The sequence below is a fragment of the Crocuta crocuta genome, unplaced genomic scaffold (genome assembly GCF_008692635.1).
Source record: "Crocuta crocuta isolate KB4526 unplaced genomic scaffold, BGI_CrCroc_1.0 scaffold36, whole genome shotgun sequence".
NCBI lineage: Eukaryota > Metazoa > Chordata > Mammalia > Carnivora > Hyaenidae > Crocuta > Crocuta crocuta.
The window spans coordinates 22,075,295-22,099,964 of NW_027532203.1; the positions used below are offsets into that span (position 1 = coordinate 22,075,295).

Here is a 24,670-nt window from a genome sequence, read left to right on the forward strand (position 1 = left end):
CCTACTATCAACATACTACTACCTATGCTAAGCACAGTGGAGTTCATAAAGATGAGTAAGATGGAGAGTTTTTGCCTTACACTTAATTCAAACTAATCAACAAATGAAGGCTCGAGGGTCAAATCTGGCCAAGCCCATTTGTTACATGTTGTCTATGGCGGCTGTTTTCCTCTAATAGCAGAGTTGAGTTGTTATAACAAAGATTATATGCTTTCAAAGCTTAACATAGTTACCGCCCTGGCCTTTTACATAAAATGTTTCCCAAACCTCTGAAATGGAAGATGCAAGTATAACAAAAATACCCACCTTTACTAAATGCCAATTAAAAAGCTACAAATAAAGGTGCCTCTAGGACGTCTCCCAATTATGTGCTTGCTGTCCAGCTGATAAGCTCACTCTAAAAGGGCAAGCTAACAGATAATGACCATGTGGTGACAAACAGATTGTAATTAACTGTACTCTCTGAAACTGTGCCTCAATTTAACCCTCTATTCTTTCTGTCATCTGATATTTAATATTTATTCAAATATTATTTACTCAATGAAAGAATGAGACATTGTTTTTCTTCCAAAACAAGTCACATGTGACCATGCAACACATTAATTTGTAAAGATTATTGCTTTGTTCCTCCTCTATTTTCATATGTGCCATTTTCCCAAAGTTCCACAAGGCAAAAAATCGATTAGCAGGACTTTTAGTCTTAAAAGACAAACAATTACTAGAAATAACAATCAGTAATGATTATTAAAGACAAACAATAATCAGAAAAGATATAGTACATTAACAAGTCTAAGAGAGCTATTTCAAAAAGCCTTTGAAAAGAAAGTTTGCATCAAAAAAGTATTTATTGCAGAAAGACAATTTATGCTTGCGTGTGTATGTAAAAAATATCTTGGGCTCAATACTAAAAGTGGTGTCATTGTTATCTTTTGGCCGGTGACTCACGTTAATATATCTGCATGTCCTGATTCATGGACTTACAACCCAGAACTCTGAACTAACCGTAGTTTACAAAAAAAATCTATATTTAAAAATGAGAGTACATGACTGTCTTATTTGAAGTATATGCAATTGTTGAACTTTTGTAAAAGAATGAGCCACAATATGTAAAGCTTTAGGTACTGTAGATTAGGGAAAAAAAACATGAGCAGGGGAGAAAAGGGGGAGGGGAGAGAGGGAGAAGGGAGAGAGAACAAAAAAGTCTTCTTAAGTAAGACAATCCAAATTCCTAACTGCTGTCTTGGTGTAAAGAAAGGATTTTTTTTTTTTTTAAAAAAAGGACAATCCAAACTCAAGAGACTAAAATGTTTTACTATTTCAACATAAAATTCTTCTAGAACTCTCAATATATACATGATCCTGGAATAAATTTTTCACTTCTTAGCTTATTAACAATGTGTACACTTGAAAATAAATATATACAATATTTCAAAACAAATTCTTCAAGACAATTTTTAGGCAGGGACATCCAAGGAAACTAAATTCTGGCACCATGTAACATTTAGGATATATAGTATCTTGAAGATTAAGTGTTCTCTTCCTTGTTACTCCGAAGTCTTCTTTATACAGAGGTTGCTTCTAAAGTCATTCTCTTACAGAGCCAAACATTTTAAGGTGCCAAACCCAGTTCATTTTCTCCAGTACTATGAAAATTAAAAACAGATAAACAAGTAGTAAGTAATTAACCTCAATGTTTACAAAGAAAGACAAACAACAGAGTCCACAGTTTTAAAAAAAAATGCTTAGTTTTGTCATAACATTTTTAGAGACTGTGAAAACCTGCTTCTTATTCCACAGAGTGCAACCATTTCATTCCAGAACTGACCTGGAATCAAATCAAAGAAAGCAGTCCTGAAAGAACAAGGAAACCCAGTCAAGAGTTATTTGGGGGCCAACATACGAACAGTGTTTGAAATTAAGATATCAAGTAGAAATAAAAGGAAACAATGCTTTCATCACCTATTTTTGCTAGGTATCCTCACAGCTACCTCAGATATGGCTGATAAAGAGATCTGTGACACTGCTCCTCTTCTCATTCTCTCTCTAAATTAGCATTCAGTGAAATTGAGAGAATGCTACACGTTACTTTGAGAACTATTAAGTAAAAATAATCTGCAACAGTTAATGGTTGTCTTTAACATGTACAGATACTGCTAACTACCACTTTCTAAGCACACATACCTCTCACTGTTTGGGCAAACATACACTCAGTCATCCATAACTCATGTGTCATCTTATTCAGTAAAATGGATGTCGGCATTATCTTGGAGGAAATAAGAATGCTGTACATGTGCAACAAAAATCTTGTTTCCGTGAACGTCACCTCATTATTACTCTGAGAAAAACAGGGGGGAAAACCTCACTGACAAATATTTGTGGATGTGGATGTGTATTCACATATATGTGTAAAAATGTGAAAGATGCTGACTGCTTTTAATTTGATACAATTTAGGGTGGCAATTCTAGCAAGAATATGGTAAGATTCAGCATTAATGCTGGTAAGAAGAATGTAGTTTCTGATTTAAGAAGCTGTATAGAGGCACCTGGATGGCTCAGCTGGTTAGGCATCCAACTCTTAATCTCAGCTCAGGTCTTGATCTCAGGGTTGTGAGTTCAAGCCCCACGCTGGGCTCCACGCTGGCATGGAGCCTAGTTAGAAAAAAAAAAAAAAGCTGTTTGAATATTTTCAAGAAGAAAATATCAGAGAAAATACACTTCTCAAATGGTCCTGGGCACTTATATAAAATCACATACTTTTATTTGGTGCCTACCATGTTCCAGGAATGCCTCAGGTTCTGTGAGAGTCCCCAAGTTACTTAAGACAAAAAAAAGCCTGAAGACAAAATGCTCATACAGAGTGTTCACCACTCATACACATAAACAAGCATAGCCCCAAAGCTGGCGAATGGTTGGGGAACTCATTCCAGACAAAGAGCAAAGGGGTAGCGCTTGTGACTGTTTGCGGGGAAATACTGGGCATGGGGAATTGTTGTGGGGGTAAACCATTGGAGTACAAAAAGGGTTCTTTTTGAAGGCTGGTAGAAGATGATTAAAGCTGAAAATGAAGGTTAGAGCCAAATTATGAAGGGTCCTCACAGACCTGTTAGAAGTCTAAACATCCTGGAAATGATAAAAAGCCACACAAGTGTATATACGTGTTTGTACATGTGAGAAAAACACTGCTACTGAACAGACGGTCTCTAATATATCTCCTAATATATATAATCTCCTAAGTACTTCAAAGTGTCTCTGTGAGGAAAAAAAAATTAGTAATACTACGTAACAGAGTCAGTCCCAAAATATTCAACGCCCTGCACATTTGATGAATTTATATGGAATAGTTTAATGTAACAGAAGGGCAGGAAAACAAGAGTATGAGAGCTAACTTTCCTAAAAGCAGTTAATGAAGCTAACAGACAAATTTCACCATGGATGACACTCAAGTGTTTAAAAACTTTCCCCAGAGAAGCAAAGAAATTAAATTTCTACAGATAAAAAATAAACTGCAGGGCATTTTAGTTGAAAATTCTGGGGCATTTTGCTGACTGTTGCTATTACAGTAATTAACTAATCTTAGGACTTTAAAACATTTGGAATGTAGCAAGCTCCTTCCTCTATTAGATTTTTAAATATCATGGGTTTTGATGGCTCTTCGTGCAGCAATGCTGACAGCAGCACAACATGAGAGCACGTGTGGGTCAATAAAATTCAAGACGGGTTATGACCAACGTGCAGAATAAATGTTATCCCACATTTTATCATATTTATCTGGGAGTAACTGCTCCCAACGACACCTTTTTATACCATCCCCATTGGCTGTCTGCACAGCTGACTTTTTTCTTTTGAGGGGCAGATGAAAGATCAAAGTTAAAAGATCTTTTTTTAATATAATTTACAGGTGTTATTTTTTAAAGCTCGCTATTCACAACAAAACCATCTCTAATAAATTAAAGCTTTAATGTATATCAAGAAAAACATGAGTTAGAAACTGTCTACTTCTACAACTTTGGGTCTGGGATTGAATCTGGACCTTTGTCCCCTATTAACCATGAGACCTGGAGTATGTTATTTAACCTCAGCCTCAGCTTTCTCATCTATGAAACAGGCCTGGTGATACACCCACTTCACAGGTGTGAGGATTAACCAAGGCAATGCAGAAAAAGCTCTTTACATAATTCTTGGTACATCCAAGTGTTCAATAGGGTGTAATTATCACTATTATTGTTGTTTCTTTGTTGTTAATTCTTATTCTTCCCAGGTTAATTCAAATGAATTAGGAATAGATCTGGGGCACAAAATGATACCAAATAGTTTTGTATGATATACTGGCATTATGATATTCATTTAAGCCTCATGGAATCAACTGACTCTTTAGAAAATTACTTATTTTAATTTTTTTTTATTTTTTTTTATTTTTTTAATGTTTTTTATTTATTTCTAGGAGAGAGAGAGACAGCATGAGCAAGGGAGGGTCAGAGAGAGAGGGAGTCACAGATTGAAACAGGCTCCAGGCTCTGAGCCGGCAGTCAGCACAGAGCCCGACGCGGGGCTCGAACCCACGAACCGCGAGATCATGACCTAAGCGAAAGTTGGACGCTTAACCGACTAAGCCACCCAGGCGCCCCGAAAATTACTTATTTTAAAAAAAAAGTTTGTTTTTTGAGAAAAATTTCTCTTTGGCTAAAGAATTCAATACTTTTTATTTTGTTCAATAAAATATTTTATACTGCTGTCCTTTACTCCAAATGGTAAAATACAGTCCATATAGCATAAACTCGGAAATGATGCTCTCTTGTTCTCTCCGAGGGCATCTTCTGCATCTACGTGCTCTCACAGGAGAGGAGAAGGTAGAGCAGCCACAGTGTGAACATCCTACACTGCATCTGGGTGCTAAGGTCAGTACATAAAATAGCAACACAAATCAACAACAATTACTCAAGAAAAGCCCTTCACAGGGAAACACAATACAGATAGTTATCTCCCCCCAAAAGTCTACATCAGAAAGCTTTTCCCTTAATACTGATACAAAACAACTTGTTTCTTTGAGCAGCAGATGGGGCATATGGAAGGTCTGCACCCAGACCATGTTGTACAAAACGTGAGAATCTTCAATACTGGAATCGCACGCAGCATGCTCATGGAAGACACCGGGATCCAAAACAGCCCGGAAGGAGCTCCGCTCACATTTATTAGAGGACGTATGCTCTTCAGGGAATACATCGGGCAGAATAACCACATCATTTTTCTCCTTTCACTTTTTTTTTCTTTTTCCAATCCCCACAAGTATATACATAGTTGAATTTTCTTCAGTTAAAGGCACATAACTTGAAGTGTTAAGTTGATGTGCCTCTCTACTTGGACCTGTGCTTTTCCCCTTGAACAGCACAGGGGGCTAAGTAACGATTCTTGCCAAATGTACAGCAGTAATGTGTTCTCAGTATCTTGAGCTGGAATTTAGGTAAACTTTATTTTTAAAATATTTTTAATGTGTTTTTTTTTTTGAGAGAGAGAGAGAAATAGTAGGGGAGAGGCAGAGAGAGAGGGAGACACAGAATCTGAAGCAGGCTCTAGGCTCTGTACTGTCAGCACAAGTCTGAGACGTGGGGTTTGAACCCACAAGTCTGAGATCATGGCCTGGGTGAGGTTGGACACCCAACCGAGCCACCCAGGTGCCCCTGGGTAAACTTTCTGAACCCAATCTGTTGCTGTTTTACTCTCAGTCTGCAAAAAATACATCTCTAGCCCACATCTACCAAGATTCAATTAATTAGATTATTAACAATATATATTAAGATGAATGGAAACCATACACACTCTCCAGCCTTCTATTGTCAATCAGTGAAGAAAGAGACAGGAGAAAGCAGAAACTGGGAAGAAATGGGTTGTACTGTAAAAGATCAGCATCCAAAGGCCTCATTTTAGTGCACTAAGTGCCCCAAACTAAGTGACCTCTACTTTCTGTGCAGATAAGACTAGAAAGCCTTTTAAAGACTGTTTCAGTGGAGACAAGAGTTCTGATGATGCAATTTCAAAGACAATGACCTAAATAAAAGTGTTTTTCAGTGGAAAATTTGTATCACTAATAGGTGGGTGTTGCTAGGCAACATATATTGCAGTGTTTAATCTCTACCCTTTCCAGGGAATGGTATGATGAAAGAAAATAAGGCTTTTTAGCATTATTTCAGCAACATAATAGTTTTATGTGGCCATTTTGTGGCCTTCTTATAGACTATAATTTCTTTTATGCTGAAAAACCATAATTTTTGTTAACATGTATAAATCAATTTACCTTCATTTTTAGAAAACTGTCCTACAATCCACAGTGATTAACAGGAATGCACTAAAATTAGCCTAACTCATTTAGCAGTATTCATTCTTATGATAAATGTTTTGAGTGACCAGAAGAAACAGATGTTGGTCATCCGGATTCGCATGTGCAAATAATTTATTAGTATCACTACCTAAAATAATATATAGTTACTATTTAGAAATTATACAACATTTAGAAATGTGAGTTTCAAAGGGAAAATAAACTTCAGAGATTAGCTTAGAAATAGCTATGCTTCTGTCATTTCATAATTTGAAGACTATGTAAAGTTAAAACTTTACTCAGTATCTCTTGTAACCCTCAATGCCTAAACAAATTCCAATGAAATTAAACATCCTTAGTTTATTCTTATTCTGATACTGTTTTAGTTGCACTAGAGTACAGGCACAGGTGATGAATACATTTAAGGAAACCTAAGATAGCATAAGCGTTTCCAAGTTCATCTCTTAGGATGAAGAAAAGGGGATATTCTGGTAAAGAACTGAATTTGATAAGCTAGGACACTTCTTATGTGGCTCAGCCTTCTCATTTATAAAAGAGAATGTTAAAACTCACTTTTGTGGTTATAGTAAGGATTATATAATATTAAAAAATAGTTAAGTAAAATATGAAATACCAAGTTAAAATAAATAAAGTATGGCTATTGTAGCCCCAGACACTGTTATCTGTCATTATAAACAGCTGAGGGATATGATCTAAAAAATTTTGTCTACATAAATAAATATTCATGCTGCATTAAACCTCCACTTTTACCTGTCTCGGATGATGCGAGTGGTATTAAGTTGCTGGAATCATCCAGATATTTGCTCTTATTAATATTCATGTTTACTACAGCCTTAATTTTAGATAATAATAACACTATTTTGTTATCAAGAATCTATTCTAGTCCAAGAGAGTTTTTAACAACGAAGGCCAGAGTGAGATAAAATAACTATTTATCCAGGATTTCTAATAGAAACCTAAAAAGACTTAATATCTCTTTCCAAGAAATATAATCATCCATTAGTTCATACTTATAAAATGATCTTTCCCATATTTAAGAGTATATCCATCTCTATTACTCATTTATCACCCATATTCATATTTTCTCTGTGAACAGAAAAGATATGTGCATTAACTCTTAGTTCTGAGCAACCTTCATAATTTAACCATCAGTGCTGGGAGGGGGGGGTTCATTTACTTTTAATTTTTGTAGTAGTCAGTATAAGCTTTATATATGGAAAGCAAATGACCTTTGTGTGTCTCTGATTATAGATTAACTTTATATTAGTTTTTACCTCAATACCAATCACACTACAGATATGGAAACTGAGGCCTAGAGATGCTGGTAAATGAAGGTCCCTCTATTACTACCTCCCCCAAATAATAATGTGGTCCCTTTTTTATCTACCCTTTTTTCTCCTCTACTTTTAATACCAATATTAAGAAAAACAGTACTTCTATTCTCAGATGCAGTGAGCAATGTAAAACAGGCATCTTATGTAAATTGACAACACAATTTCAAAACTAAAATAAAGTATGCCCCAAGTTCATTTGCAGAACTTGAAGGCTCAAACTTCAACCTGCAGTGTGTTAGATGAGTTAAGCTTTCAAAGATGTCACACTTAACCCCTCTCCTCCCAAGAGTACACTCTATCTCTTGTCCCTGAGAACAGGGGCTGGCCTTGAGACTTTCGCCATGCAGTAGAACAAGAGACTCGGCTAGAGTCCTGAGTGGTGAGAGAAGTGGAGAGGCTGTAGGGTGTGAAAGCTTTTGGGCCCTTCAGACAAACTCAATCAATGGCTGAAACGAGCCGAATAGTGAGCCCATTTGACATAACTGGAAACCAAAGAACCATGTGGCTGGGCTCTGGCTGAAATCCTAAGTAGAGGATCATAACAAATAATATATAATTACTGTTTTTTAAGCTAGGAAGTTCAGGTTTATTACATAGCTACAGATAATCTGAAATGAGGTGTTAGGCAGCTACATTATTTTCAAGTATGGAGTTTTAGCTCCATTCTATATGGTAAATAAATGTCCAGGAAAATAAAAGAGAAAAATGAGAAATTTCAAGTATGCAAGAAGGAAAACTCATGAAGGACAGAAATTTGTACAGTTGTAGATAAGGACAGAGTAAAATGAAATAGAAATAACCAACTCTAAAGGAAATGCAAAGACACAGAAGTTAAAAGTTTCTAACCTCAAGCATGGTACAACTATTTTGATTTTTTTTTTTAAAGTGTACATAGAAAAAGGGAGAGAGGTGACGGAATGGCTCAGTTGGTTAAGTATTCGACTTTGGCTCAGGTCATGATCTCACAGTTCATGAATTCAAGCTCTGTGTCAGGCAATGCACTGACAGCTTGGAACCTGGAGCCTGCTTTGGAATCTGTAACTACTCTCTCTGCCCCTCCCCCACTCGTTCTCTCTCTCTCTCTCTCTCTCTCTCTCTTTCTCTCAAAAATAAAATAAAAATAGGGGCACGTGGGTGGCTTGGTCAGTTAAGCGTCCTTGATCTAATGGCCTATGAGTTCAAGCCCCACATTGGGCTCTGTGCTGACAGCTCAGAGCCTGGAGCCTGCTTTGGATTCAGTGTCTCTCTCCCACCCCCCTCCTCCACTCACACTCTGTTTCTGAAAATTTTTTAAAAATGTATAAATAACTTAAAAAAATAAAATAAGAATAAAAAACATTAAAACAGGGAAAGAAAAAGGGAGAGAAAATAACAGGATTGTGTGGGCTGTGCCAGAGAAAATTTCATTAACACATAACATAACATAGTGGTGAGCAAAATACTGACAAGAGAAATGGTTTCAAAATATTAGATATGGAAGTCAAATGATGTGGGCTCGAGTTCTGGTTGTCCCTCCTTGTTAGCCACATGAAGCTGGCTAAGTCATTAAACTATTCTGGGCTTCTATCCTGTTCTATTGCTTCTGCTGCTCTAAAACAGTCTGCTGTGCTATGTGTAGACCCGGATTAACCATTACCTAGACAAGTCACTTATGTACTATCTGAATCACAGTTTATTTGCTTGAGAAGTGACTGGTTAGGATTAATAACCTGTGACACAGGTTGGTTCTTATAAAAAATATTACCCAAACTGGTGCTCTGGAAGAAGAAACTTTTTGTTAAGCCAGAAAGAGTATAAGCTGACATTTACAAGAAGAAGCTCCTTTTTGTCCACTGGATATTTTTTAATATTGTGCTAATAGGTGAGTAACAGATATAGCCCTGACTTCAAGAAGTTTGTATTTTAGGAGTTATAAAACAAGTATCCACATATCTATAATAGAAAGCAAAATATAAATGCAACTCAATAAACTTAAAAAGTACTATAAATAGCCAGAGGAAGATCAATCAAAGTGGCATTAAGAATACATCTTGGGGGACAGGATGGATTTGGTATGCAGAAGTTTACTCAAGATTCATTATTAAGAAGATGTATGGATGGATGTTCTGTGCTGACAAAATGGCAGCTGCAAAGTAATCACAGAGACAGAAGAAACCAAAATATTCAGAAACAGTATTAGGGAAACAGCTTGGAAAGCAGCTTGGAATACAATATCCTAGGAAGGCCTTGAGCTGCCAGAGATTGGTCTTCATTGTTAGGCAGTGGGGAAACACTGCACATTTACATTAAAAGGGGGGATGGGAGGACAAAGCAAAACATTATTTTGTGAAAATATATATGATATTTAGAAGAATAAAAAATGTTTAGAGAAAAAAAGGTTAAAACAGAGAGAAGAGTTACAAAGGGTTTTAGTTATCAAGTATTATAAAGAGCAAAAATGGATTAAAATGTTAGGAGTCCAAAAACGACAGAAAATGGTAACTGAATAAATAGTTAAACTGGCAAGGCTTGGTGACACAGTGGTACTGGGTGAGGGAGAAGTCAGGCTTTGAGCTTGGGAGCGTAGTAAAATTACCAACAGAATATGCAAAATCAGGAAGGGGTGCACAAGGAGAAGAATGTGAAGGTGAGGGCAGGGGGAAAGAGGCCTCATTTTTCTGTTTGCTCAGTATTTTCATAATCATCCTTCACTGTGAAATTCAAAATGAAACCAGGCTTTAAACCTGAGGTTTAGTATCATAGGCTAGTGTGAAAAGGTCTCCATCCCTCAGACACTTGTATGCAAGCTTCTGCTAACAGTAAGGCTACCGACAGACCATTTCAGTGTGTGGTGCACACTGGTTTTCTCAGCTTCAAAACTCCTTTCCCAACACTTTATCATTTGTCAAAACCCAACATGTGTTTAAGTCTCACTTGCCAAGACCACCGTTAGACCCATGATCATTCTCAAGAAAGGCTTGCAATCACCACTGACTACAAGGACAAATACACCTGTGCTGATACTCCACAATTTAGTTGACGACTAAGAAAATTTCAGTGGGCTGCTTTAGAATTAATGTATGCAGCACGTTCACAACAGCTGGCTGGTGAGATGGCAAAAGGGCTTGACAAAGAGCAGGAGAAAAGTACGGCTCTCTGAGGACTCTGGGGTAGGACATGGAGAGGCAGAGATAAAGTACACTGCATTGTGAATTTACCTGGGCAAACTTGTGAATCTGTTCTACCACTGCAGCAAAGAGAGCATGGACACTTTCATCAATCAGACTCTGCATGTAATGCACGGCCTCTTCATCGGACAGGTCTAGTCGGAATTTATCCTGAACCTACAAGGAATGAAGGAAAAAGAAAAAAAAAGGACATACTTTAAAGAGACAGAATGAAACAGATACAGATGTATGTTATTACAATATACTGTGACCTATTTCCATGACGAAGTGTTTCACAACTTAGAAGAAGTTCTGAAGTTATTATTCTTCTGAGTATCAAAGTTTACTGTTTTTGCTATATGCTCTGTATCACCCTATCCTTGTTAGCTGTTAGGTATTTTTAAAGAAAAAAAAATAAATATTAAACATGATTCTTAGGCCCTGCAAATTAAAAAAAAAATATTTTTAACTCAAAAGTATGCTTCATTTTTCATATTTCCAAGCTAGAACTACTGTGTAAGATTTAAAATGTTACATATTTATTAATTAATAATCTTCTTCACTTTACCCCTGTTGTTCATTATTAAATAGATATATCAAGGTGAGATAATAATGATATTCTCCTCCACTGTTTCACTGCCTATACAAGAACAGAAACTATGTTAGTCACTGGCAAAACTAACTGAGGTAAATCTTCCAGAAATGTCTCCCTTTCTTTAGCAATTCCTTATATTTTTGCAAAGAACTACTTTAATTGGTCTGTAATATCCAAAGACAGAGAAACTTTTCTGTACTTCATATTTATAGTTATAGTTGATTCCCAATAGCAAGAAGTACAAGAAAAATTAGTAGAGACATATATGAGAATGTTTCCTAAAAAAAAAAAAAAAAAAGGCCAAATATTATTGATGACCACTTTGTGTAAAACACTTTACATGCAGTATTTCATCTGACTCGGAGATAGCAATGAAGCAGAACAGTATTTCCATCTAAAAGATGAAGAAACTGAGGCACAGTGAATTTATGAAGCCAACCCACAGACCCTTAACTGATGGCAAGGGTCTCATGCTTGCAGATAATCTCATACCACTGCATATAAGCACTAGACTCTACTTCTTTCTCCTCTTATAAATGACCCAAACATACTTTTGAAAAAGCAGGGAAGGAGAAAATGATGTTTCCAAGCAAATAAAAAGTGTTCACAATTAGTATTTAGTTTTAAGTATAGAATTTAACTACTAGAAAAATGAAGAAGGACACAGTACAACAACCATGGCCATGGTTCGGTGCTCATCTCTTCACTAGATTGGAGGTATATCAAATGGCCCAACAGCTCTGAAGCTTCAGGCTGGGGAAGTAAAAGAGAGGTGGACATAAAGAGTGAAGAACAATTCGATGGAGGGACATATAAAGGTCTATTTTTTAATGTTTTTAAATGTTTATTTTTGAGAGAGAGGGAGCGTGAGCAGGGTAGGGGCAGAGAGAGAGGGAGATACAGAATCCGAAGAAGGCTCCAGGCTCTGTGTTGTCAGCAGAACCCAACGCAGGGCTCCAACTCATGAGCTGTGAGATCATGACCTGACCTGAAGTAGGATGCTCAACCAACTGAGCCATCCAGGAGCCTCTGAAGGTCTATCTTGAATGAACTAGCTCTCTCATTTCTTAATGCCATTTAATGGCCTATCTGTTCCTTGATTTTAATCCTTTATTTTCCTTGACTTAGAAAGATGTCTGACAGGTCTGTAACTATTTTTAAGGACATCAAAAAGCTATAGGGCAAAAGAATCAGAACTTTAGTCAATTGATCAAAATTTACACACTTGTATATGTGCTTGCAATACAAACAGAATATATGTATTTGGCATAAAAAGATGTTATTTATCAAATATGAAAAAATAATCTTTTATAACAAAGAAGCTAAGGTTAACGGCATATAAATGGTTGATCTGGTATTAATGTATACTGACTAGCTTACCTGGTACTGTCCCCTAGGTCCTTAAGATTCTAATCATTTTCTTCAAGCTACATTCTCTTTGCTCTTCATATTACACGTTTAAGCTCTATTTATGTGTGTACATGCACACAAACATGCACACACACAGTCTCTATCATTCCAATTAGTACTAAATATTAAGTTTTATCTTCAATAGCATTTTGATGTACACTCTTCTTGCATCCACATTCTCAGGGTTATAGAGCTATTCCCCACACAAAACACATTTCTAAACTAAATTATATTGTCTTTCTGGGCACCTGGGTGGCTCAATTGGTTAAGCATTCGGCTTCAGCTCAGGTCAAGATCTCACAGTTCGTGGGTTCGAGCCCCACATCAGGCTCTGTGCTGACAGCTCAGAGCCTGGAGCCTGCTTCAGATTCTGTGTCTCTCTCTCTCTCTCTGCTCCTCCTCCACTTATACTCTCTCTCTACCTTATAAAATAAACATTAAGAAAAAAATTAAATTGTATTCTTTCGTAAGGAGCACAGTGATTTCATTTATAGCTAACCTTTACCTTTGTCTCTGAAAGCTCAAAACACATCATCGCAAAACTAATTTAGAATTTGTTAATAAAGAAGACTTTTGCTTAAAACAATTTAGTGTTTAGCATCTCTGAAGTAAGAGTAAGTCATTAAAATAATAAAGGCAGAAACTCCCTATTAATTTTTTTACTCAAATTATTAGAATAAAAAAGTTTCCTTGTAATAATAATTCAATCACAAAAGCGATTACAACAAAGGAACAACTTTCATTTATCAGGGTAAAAGGAAGAGTTTTAATCTAAACATTATTTCCTTGCTGAGTTCATTTGATTATCTGAGCTGCATTAGAATAAACAAAAATCCCTTACCTGAATAAAAACCAGAATTAAAAACAAAGGGTAATTAAAAAGAAAACTGATAAAAACTGAACCCCCATCCAACTAGTGCTAAAAGAGAATCAATGCTATAATTGTTTGTAATAGGACACATGACTGCTAAAGAAAAATGAAACCTACATTACCAAAACTCCCTGAGAGTGGATACTATAGCTTGAATGCTTTAATAAACACATCTTGTAGGCACCAAAGTAATTTCATTTTAGAGGTCATTTGAAACAAATCTTCAATTTGTAGATCTTATACACATATATATAATAAATATGTATATATACAAATATGTACACCTACAAATATATATATACATGTACTTTTTTTGTTTTACAGATCACTCAAAAATCAATTTAGAGAAAAAAACACATCCATTTATTCTTCAACACAAACAGCATTATATTGTTAAATTCCTTTGAATAAACTTATACCACAATTTAAAAGATTCCTTATTACTAATTTGAAGAAAAACACAAATGAAAAAGCACTATTAAGTGGTGATGTTTATCCATTAAACTATTCTATTTCTCTTTCCTTTTTTATTTCCTAAATAGAGACTCACCTGTATCAAAAAGCTAAGAAAATTCAAAACTCCCTGAAGATAGGCAATTGTCATTTTTCAACACACTCTCCCTGGTAACAAAGTTAATGATTTGCTAGGAAATACAAGGTTTTTTTCCTTTTTTTTTTTTTTAATTGAAGTACAGTCAACATACAATGTTACATCAGTTTCTGAATACACAGGTCTTTTATCTCAAATATTTTAACTTCCTTTTATTTACTAGGACAATCTAGTCACACAGAGATGACCTAAGAAGTTTTATTTACATAACACAGTTCATAAAATATCTCCTTTTAATTTATTCAGAAAGAGCTGACGACACACCCTAATTGGTGAGGCCTTTCCTGGCCACAAGTTCTAAAATTTTCAAAATCAATACCAACTCAACATTTCATTTTCCCCTCATTTTTATTTTTTCTCTAAACACTAATCACTATTAATATGTAATGTATTTTAACTTACTTTATCCGGTTTCTTTTCTGTTTCCCTTATTAGAAAGTAAGATCCTCACTGAAGGTAAGAAATTTTGTTTTGTTCAGTATTACTATAACTCAAACAATTAAGATAGTGTTTGAGACATAGTGAATATAAATGGCTCAATAAATACTGTTGAATGAATGAATGTAGTAAAAAAATATTCATGAGAAGGATATAGGTAAATGTATGAGAATAATTATCCTTAGGCTAAAGGAAGACATGTAGGGTGCAGTTCAACACTAACGACTGTTTTGACCCATTAATAAAAGAGGACTTAAAGCAAATAGGGAAAAATTTTTAAAATACAGATGGTGATTACTGGGTGTTTCTTACATGAGCATCTGTATTCTTTATGATTTAAGTATTTCATATAAAATTTATCAAAAGAAAAAACTAGTATGATGTTTGCTCATTTTTGAAAATTAGTCTATCCATTATATTTTAGTTATCCTAACACTATAACACTTTGCTTTTATCAATATGCATTATTTTAATTAGACCACTTGGATAGCTTTGTTCCAAATTATTAAAAGGATTAAAGCACTTCTGTGCAAGCTTCCCATAGCATATAGCAAAGACTGGCACACTTACCTACTATTACCAGATGATTAATGTCTATGATTGATGACAATGTGTTTTAAACATTGTGATTCCATCTCACATTTTTTGGGCAATTGGGTTTTATAAGAAATGAACAAATCTGATCAACAAAAATATTATGTATTCCACCCATAAGTATTCAATTTCCAATATTAAAACATATGGATATATACTAAATTAAGTTACAGAGACAGGAAAATATTGTTGCACTTTGTTAGGATTACTCAAATAATTTTAATAATCTCTCTCTCTGTCTCAAATGTGCTACACTTTATTTCCTTAGTTGGCATCCATTCATGAGGCCAACACAAAAACATCCCAAGTGATAAGACTTTGAAGTAATGTTAGCAATTGTTATTTCAACAAGGTTTAAAAATCTATACTTTTTTAAAATGTTTATTTATTTTTGAGTGAGAGAAGGATAGCATAAGCTGGGAAGGGGCAGAGAGAGTAGGGCAAATCCATGTTGAAAAACTAATGCCCAATGTGAAGATATTAGCATAGAGCTTTTGGGAAGCGCTTAAGGTCAAGAGAGTGGGACCCTCATGAATGGGATTAGTGCTCTTATAAAAGAGATCTCCACAGAGCTCCCTATCACGTTTGCTAGATGAAGATATAACAAGAAGTCAACCCAAAGAGGACTCTCGTCTGACCATACTGACACCCTGATCTCAGACTTCCAGATTCCAAAACTATGAGAAATAAATTTCTGTTGTTTATAAGACATCTAGTCTCTAGTACTTTCTTACAACAGTCCAAATAGACTAAGACAATGTTCAAACCAGAGGAATCTTTTCTTTTTTTTTTTATATATATATTTTTTAATATTTTTATTTATTTCTAGGAGAGAGAGAGAGAGAGAGAGTGAGCAGGGGAGGGTCAGAGAGAGAGGGAGTCACAGACTGAAACAGGCTCCAGGCTCCAAGCTGGCAGTCAGCACAGAGCCCGACGTGGGGCTCAAACCCACGAACCGCGAGATCATGACCTAAGCGAAAGTCAGACGCTTAACCGACTAAGCCACCCAGGCGCCCCTCAAACCAGAGGAATCTAACAATGTTCAGAGTTGGTTATGTCAAAACTTAGAGCTTTTTGGTTCCCATTATGATTTTCAACCACCAAAGAGACTCCATCTCAGAGACTACTACTGTCCTTGAGTAACTGTATACTTCTGCAAGGTAAAAAGTTATACTATCTTTCTTTCAAGTTGCATAATAATAATCACATGGATATTGAAGATCATCTCATGTTATCTTTGGATTTAAAAAAAGCACTTTATATACACCACCCCTAATTCCCCCACCGAATCAGAGAATCAGAAGCTAATTCAGATAAAAATCTTCAAATCTATTGCCCTTCCTCCTGTCTCTTGTTAGAATTCATGGTAAAACAGGGGCACCTCGGTGGCTCAGTCAGTTAAATGTCCGACTTCAGCTCAGGTGATGATCTTGCGGTTTCTGAGTTTGAGCCCCTCATCTGGCTCTGTGCTGACAGCTCAGAGCCTGGAGCCTACTTCAGATTCGGTGTCTCCCTCTTTCTCTACCCTTCCCATGCGCTCTGTCTCTGTCTCTCAAAAAGAAATGTTTAAAAAAAATAAGAATTCATGATAAGACAATTCTGAATCACCGTTCACCTACATGACAACTATCCTTTTTTTTTTTTTTCCCTCTTTGCAGTCTGGTCAAAAGGCAGGTCTCTACTTTGTTGACATAAAAACAAAAACAAAAACAAAAACGGTAACCAAAGTATGGATGGGAAGGATATAGAATGGTTGTTTTGTTCCAGACAGGATTATAATTTGTCTCTGATTCTTAGCATGTATAGCCTGTGAGTGCCAGGCATCAGATATCCTATCAGGACTATTACAGGAGAGCTACAACTTTCTAGAAAAGACTAAAGGTTGCAGCAGTGAGCTCTCTCTGTAGACACAATGACCTAGTCATATGACTGTGGCTACGAACAGAGCTGGCTGCAAGGACCTAAGAGGCTGTTATATTCTGGAAGGTGAAAAATAATACAAAAGCTCTCTTTCTTAATTTAAGTTACTTAAAAGAGTCTGGACCCAGGGACATCAAGGGGAAATGGGTTATTAAAACCTTAACATCTTTTATATATAAAAAGTAGACTACGGTACATGAGGATATATAAAAATTACCTTTTTTACAGTTTTATCTGGTTCAAGAGCAATATCTGGAATGTTTGCATCCACCATCAAGGAAAACAAGTTCAAAATCAGGTTAGAATACCTAAAGAAGAGTGGGAAAGAAAAAAAATAGCAATGTGTTAGAATTTTGCAGCTTCTTCCTCTGCAAGAAGAGGCACCTGGATGCCTCAGTCACTTTAGCATCCAAATCTTGATTTTGGCTCAGGTCATGATCTCAGGGTTGTAGGATCGAGCCCTGTATCAGGCTCTGTGCTAAGCATGGATGCTGCTTAGGCTTCTCTCTCTCTTTCTCTTTCCCTTTGTCCCTCTTCCCTGCTCATTCACTCTCTCGTGCTCTCTCTCTCAAAAGAAAATAAAAATAAATGAATAAAAGCTCTCACTGGCCATCTTGTAGGGAATAAGAATGGAGGTAGGAAAACTATATCACAGATATCCAGGTAGAAAAGAAACAATATGGATGTTCTCAGGACGTACCCTGGGGTTGGAGTGGATGACACTTGCTGATGGTTTCAGCAGAGCAAGGGAGAGGGGAAAGAGGAACTGAGTATCACCAAGGATCAGCCTAAGCAATGGGAACTACTGTTCACCAAAATAAGAGTGAACGAACAAAGAGCAGGATTTGGGGCTGAAGATCAGTAATATTCTGTTTTAGAATACTGAGTTTAGAATACTGAATTTGAAATGCCTACCAGACTCTTAGTCAAGACATCACGTAGGCAGTCAGAGAATTCAGGGAGGATACCAGGGCTGATGGTATTAGTTCAAAATATCAGCATCTGGATCCTAATTAAAATCACAGGTCTGGATGAAAATGCTGAAAAAAAGTTTAGAGGGGAAAATAATCCAGAACTATATGCTTTGTACTGACAGTGGAACTTCTAGACAGTTCAATATGTAAAGGCCAGATAGAAGAAGGGAGAAATCAGGAAAGAAGCAGAAGTGGTCAGCAAGGCAAAGAGAAAACAGAGGAGTGGGTTACACCAAATCAAAAAAACTTTTTCAAGAACAAAGAGGTACCCAACTGTGTCAAAGAGGCAAAAAAGCAAGGTGGCCACTAGACTTGGTATAGGTTAACAGTTTATCTCGATAAAATTAGTTTTGATAGGGTACGTCTGGAAGTGTTAACACTGAAGGAAGAAAAGGAAGGTTAGTGGAGATAGTGAGAACAACTTTTTTAAAGCAAATGGGCTGTGAAAGAGTAAAGAACTAGGGCAGAAGTACAATGTTTAGGACTATCCCAGACTTCTCCCCACTAGACGGACGCCAGAGGCACTCACCTAGCTGTGACAACCAAAACTGTCTCCAGACATTGTGAAATGTGCTTTGGGAAAAGGGGAGTGCAAAATAGCTCTAGCTGAGAACTGCTATTTAAAACCAATGGTGAGAACACCATGGAAGTTGGTTTTCTTCAGTAACATACAGCTGTTGCACTGTACTCATGAAATAGGAAGGAACACAGTTCTGATTAGATATGAAGTATCAGCAGGTGAGTTTATAGGACTGGATAAAAATGTGTAAGAAAGTTTAGAGAGAAGTGATTATAGCTTGAGGCCATAAAATTCAGTGGGGAAAAGAGAAAAGTGAGAATATAAGGTAGATTTTATATGGTGCAATGGTGCTGTTGAAGTCTTCTAGGAAGGAGTATAATCCAAAAATGAGCTGAAAGGATAGATGATGTTGGCGAGTGGAAAGCTTGTGATTGATATTTTGGAGGGGTAAATTAATGGTACTTATGAGAGGCAGCAGACAAGCTGGTTCTACACGAAGAGGAAAAGACCCTCAGAGATCAGGTCATGGCTGGACCACTTATGTGAATGCTGAAGCCACAGCAGGCAACACAAGTTTTCAAGGAATAGAGCATGACAGAGAGATACCTGATCATTGCAAACGGGAGGATATCTATTGGTGTGATCTCACGGTGTGGGTGTCTATGTTTTTTTTCTTTAAGAAAGCAAGGAAAGAAATGGTTTGGAAGTTGCAATACGGAGCAAGGAGGGCACCAAGCTCTTCTCTAAGCTCTAGAATATGTAGAACAAGGAAATAAAGAAGATCCGCTTAGGAGGGCTGCAAGGACCATGGTATCAGCAGAGTACAGCCATTGGCAAGAAAAAATACGCTTTTTCAATGAACTTCAACTATTTGTACTCTGCTTTGTTGACTATACAGTTTTTTCCAATCTTGTCATAAGGGAATCTCAGGAATGTATCACAGGGGAAATTCACAGAGTAACACAGGGAGGGGAATACAAGGCTCAATTTCAAAAGGGATATTTCAGAGGTTCTCAAAACTGGCTGCCCACTAGATTCACCTGGGAACTTTTTAAAAATATTAATGCCTGAGCCTAATCCCATACCAAGTAAACTGGATGGAACCTAAAACTATTTTCCCCCTCCTAAAGTTTCCCCAGGCAATTATAATGGGCAGCCAGGATCTATGTGAAAATGTTTGCTTTTGGGGAAGCATATGTGTGTTTCTTTTTAAAAAGCAAATATTAATGTTTTCTGGATTATCTGTTGGTTTTAAGTTAACCACCATGCTTCTATTATTGTAGCAAAAGGAAACAAAATATAAATAAGGAATAGTCTATAAGAAACTTAAACATTCAATTATTTTGTAGAACATCTGTCACAAGCAGACTATATTAATCTTTTACACCTGTTGTTATGAACCTGTATCTTCCATTTAAGATAGGGTGAGCAACCCCAAACAGAAAGTATACACTAAACAGAGTAGTCATTAAATACCTTAACCAGAAAAACAGATTTAAAGGTTATGAGAAATCTTTAAAACCATTATCAAAAGAAAATATAAGGTCATACAAAGATGGTCTAAATTTTTCAGTGAAAACCTTCAATACTAAAAACAGAAATGCATTTAACTATTAGGTATTGTTTAGTAAAAGAGACAATGATATATTTTGTTACATGAAAATCATTAACACCATAAAATGTGTTCTGACATCTATATAGTTGTAAGCATTCGCAACTTATTTCAAAAAGGGACTGCTCTGTTTATGTGGTCAAATGTTAATAATGGATTCTTGTTGCAGAAAATCATCAGTCATTAACAAAAATCATGAAACCAACCCTAATAATAAAAGTGCCAAGTAACTTTAGCTCCAAACAGACTTTTAATTATCAGGTTAATTCTCATGTTATAAAGGCAAACTTTTACTAACAGAACCGTATTCTAAAAGACAACTTAAAAAAATAAATGTTGATCAAAATATTAGGGTCCAGCTGATCTTAACCAAAGTACAGTGAAATCTAAAAACAATAAAAAATAAAGGTTTTCATAACTTAAAATAAAATTATTTAGATTGCTCTGTGATTTTTCTTAGCAGCGAAAAAACTTAACTTTGGCTCCACATTAATAACCTGCCTTTGTTTTTCCATTCTACTGAATTGCTACTAATCCATTATCAATGACAGTTTATAAAGCACATTGTTTTCCTTCTGCTTTCAGTAAGACAGAGCACCCCTGACATTTTTCTAGTTATCATTTCATATTCTGTCTGCCTCCTCACTGAGAGTGCCATGGTTCCATCTAGTTTTTAGGAGGCTTGGACTATTTTAAATTAAAAATCCTAGATATTAAAATGGAACTTTCATCTCTCTGAAAGTGCTTCTGCATCACCAGACAAATCAAAGAGCACTCATCTTCTCATTATTCTTTTACCGTTTCTGGAAGCAAAACTGAGTCACTCTGCCACCTAAAGGATAAACAGTATGGCTATCTGTAAAATGCACATCAGAGTTTGTGACACATGGTATAGACTGAGTTAACAATGAAGGCCTAATGAGTCACTGCAAAGATGAAATCTAATTAATAGAGTACAGCCACTTTCGTAGGACCGACCACATCAACATAGTCCATGAACATGGCCTCACCCCAGATAGGAAGTGGAAATTCATTTAATAAACATACACTGGGTGTCTATGTTCTAACCACTATATGAGTAACAGGTTACAGAGACAAACAAGACAGAATACGTGTGCATAGTCAATTCACTGTCTACTGGTTATATTTTCATCTGGAATAGGTAAAAGGAGGTAAGTCTCCTGGGCTGGGAGTTTTCGTGGACTAAGAATATTCATTTTTGCAAGGTTAAGTTGAAAATGGAGTTAGAGTCAAATGATCCTGCCATTTTTGACTAACCATCAGAGCCATGTCCTAAATTTAACAAACCTGACCTAATTTATTTTTTTCCTGATGACATATGATGTTACAAGTAGTAAGTAAGCCAGGATGAAGAAAGGAGAGATGGAATGGCACTGCAGAAAAAAGAAGGGATGGAGAAAACCAACTTTTTTCGTTCAGCATGACCGATGAGGTATTAAAAAGAGACAAAATCATATGTAACACATTACTCCATCATTTAACAAACTTCTGAATGCTCCTGAAGAGCAACCAAAACCAAGGCTGATAAAGTTGCTAAAGAATAAAAATGAATGGATTAATATCACTTTAAATAAGCTAAATGCTTCGTTCTTTGATAAAAAAAAAAAAAGTGGGAAGTGAGCTTGGGAGAAGTAAAAAAAAAAAACCTCAATATCATGATTACAATCCTTCACGACTGGCTTCAGGGAGATGTGAATGGTTATGAAGCTTCTTAATCTTTTCTCTATCCCAGCACTGTCAAAAACCACAGAATATATTTTATTAAAATGATTTTAACCCACTGATTTTGAAGCTTCCATATTTGCCTAATCTTGTGGAATGTCAGCTTCCTTGTTGGTGGATTTAGCAATCAAATAATTAGTGGGAAAACATAAGATTCTTTTTCCTTTTAACTAACAATAGAACTCCCCTAGGACCCAGCAATAACACTGCTAGGAATTTACCCAAGGGATACAGAAATGCTGAGGCATAGGAGCACATGTACCCCAATGTTCATAGCAGCACTCTCCACAATAGCTAAAACATGGAAAGAGCCTAAGTGTCCATCAACGGATGAATGGATCAAGAAGATGTNATCAAATGTATATTAAGAAATATCTTTGTCTCTGTCATTCTGGGAAAGAGTGATGAAAAGAGTGTACATTTGAACAACTCCTTTTCTTTCTCTATGAAATGAATTTATCAAAATTCTTTACCCCAAGCAAGTCAACTTACCTTCGAAGGTGGAGAAAAGCCGTGTAACACTGTTTACGAAACTCTTGATACTGCTCACTCTGGGTGCCCCCCATTCCTTCTACCATTTCTTTATTCAGCTTCATTGGAGGAGGAAGAGGCTTCGGATCCCGACCCAAAATATATCCAAAGTCTATGTGGAAGAGTTTGCCTGGATATTGATAAGAAACTCATTTGTTTCAAGAATTATCTTTAAAAACTGAGAAGGGGATATGCATTATATACTGGTATAGGCAGTGTCTCTTCACAAGGAATATTAAGTCATGATGAAGTTGTTTAATCCTCTAAAGCCAGGCTTGGGTGTGGCCTTCAGAGCATACTGCAGTTCATTTTAACTCACATTTATTCAAATGAAGAAACTTCAGTTAAAATAATATCATAGTAATATTAATTTATATTCTACTTTAAGATCTCCAGAATCAAAGACGGTCAAAGGCTACATAACTTTTTAAGGTATTAGCAAAAATTAGTATCCTGCAGCAAATTCCTCATGTTAAAGTTTACACAAACTCCATTCATACAGAAGACCATTTCTTTCTGAAATAAATCCTTTAACTTTTCACTATTCCCCTCACACACACACACACACACACACACACACACACAAATCCCCCAAATTGCAAATTATATTCTTAGCTTCTTCTGAACCATTTTCAATGAACCCATGTCACTCATTAGCTACAATCTAGGAAACCAAAGTATTTATGTCTGCCAAGAACTGAATACAGCTGCAGTGCCCATGAAGACAAACTCCAGATGAGTCACCAAAACCCACAGACCAGATATGTAAGAATCTAATCGATCATTCACTTTAGAGAATGACTCACCACTGAATTCATAAAGCATTTTATGACTTACAAGTAGGTGTAAAAGAAGTGTACATGTTTAACACAAAAACTAGCCACATGGATCCTACAACCCAAGCTCCACTATGGCAGCAATTTATGCCCATTTCGTCTATCACTGTATCCATGCCTTGGAATAGTTTCTGTCACATAGTAGGCATTCACTGTTGAATGAAAGGAAGACTTTATTTAAAAAGCCAACCTAAAATCTTCCTAGTGTAATCCTCCCACTCTTGTTTGTCTTGTGATACATCACATGACCTGTTTTATGTGAAAACCTATCCTCCATCATGTATTTGGGAAGCTTAGATTCCTCCAACGCATCAAGGGCAGCAGCCAAAAACTGTCCTCCAAGTACATCTATGGAGATTGGGTATACTTCTGCCATCCTACAAAATATTTTTATACATCCATTCTATCCATTAACATATTAGCTAAACATCCTACCTCTTTCTCTGTGCATTATTACTGTTCCCTGTGAATGTTATTCTCCATCATTAGGTCACTGTTGGAAATATAAAGCAGTGATAGGCACGGAGCAGCTGAGTCTGGGTGTGGCAATGAAATCCCAGGTGAACAGTGATGCACTGGCAGGCCCTCTGAGTCAGTGATGTAACCACCCCTGAGTAACACTGACACCTTCACCTCTCACTTGGGATCAGGTATGTGACCCTGACAAAGCCACCTAATGTTTTAATCCTCATTTTTTAAACTGCAAAACAGGTTAATACTGTTGATTACCTCATAAGACAGAATTAAAAGAGATATAGATGTATTATCTTAAAACAGTACGCAGTACACAGTAAACAGTCTAAATGTCTGCTGTAATTATTATTTCCAACTAAGCTACAGATAACAGTGTCAAGCAAAATAACTAAACAACCTCAGTTAAGTCAAGAATGAATATATCTATAGCCTTGTCTCATTTAAGAAGCTATGCCCCTCAGAGGAAAAAAACAGTTTAGTATGAACACAAAACTAAATCAAGCTATATAATTATCTAATGACCAGGTATCCTAAACTCATATACAAATATTTATCTTAAATACTTTGAATGCCACTTTTTAAAAAAAAATTAAAATGCTAAACTCTGTTCAAAGAAATATTAATAAGTACCATTTTAAAGACATTTAAAATATACTGAGTTGGTATTTATATGTTCCTTACACCTTAGATCACTACTGACAGGAATGAGTAAATTTAAATATTAAAGGGAT

The 24,670-nt window shown here is 36.2% G+C and overlaps 1 protein-coding gene across 2 annotated transcripts in view; it reads right to left on the bottom strand.

Annotated features, from left to right (window-relative positions):
- Positions 1 to 1,291: 1,291 nt before the first annotated feature.
- Positions 1,292 to 24,670, bottom strand: part of PIK3C3 (phosphatidylinositol 3-kinase catalytic subunit type 3) — a 146,337-nt gene continuing 122,958 nt past the window's right edge. For both annotated transcript variants that reach the window (XM_077777615.1, XM_077777613.1), the window contains 4 exons: positions 22,591 to 22,759; positions 17,467 to 17,557; positions 10,863 to 10,988; positions 1,292 to 1,643 (listed from right to left, as the gene is read on the bottom strand). In XM_077777615.1, the coding sequence (XP_077633741.1) occupies positions 1,629 to 1,643; positions 10,863 to 10,988; positions 17,467 to 17,557; positions 22,591 to 22,759 (401 nt within the window). In that variant the 3' untranslated portion in view covers positions 1,292 to 1,628. The remainder of the gene's footprint in view (positions 1,644 to 10,862; positions 10,989 to 17,466; positions 17,558 to 22,590; positions 22,760 to 24,670) is intronic.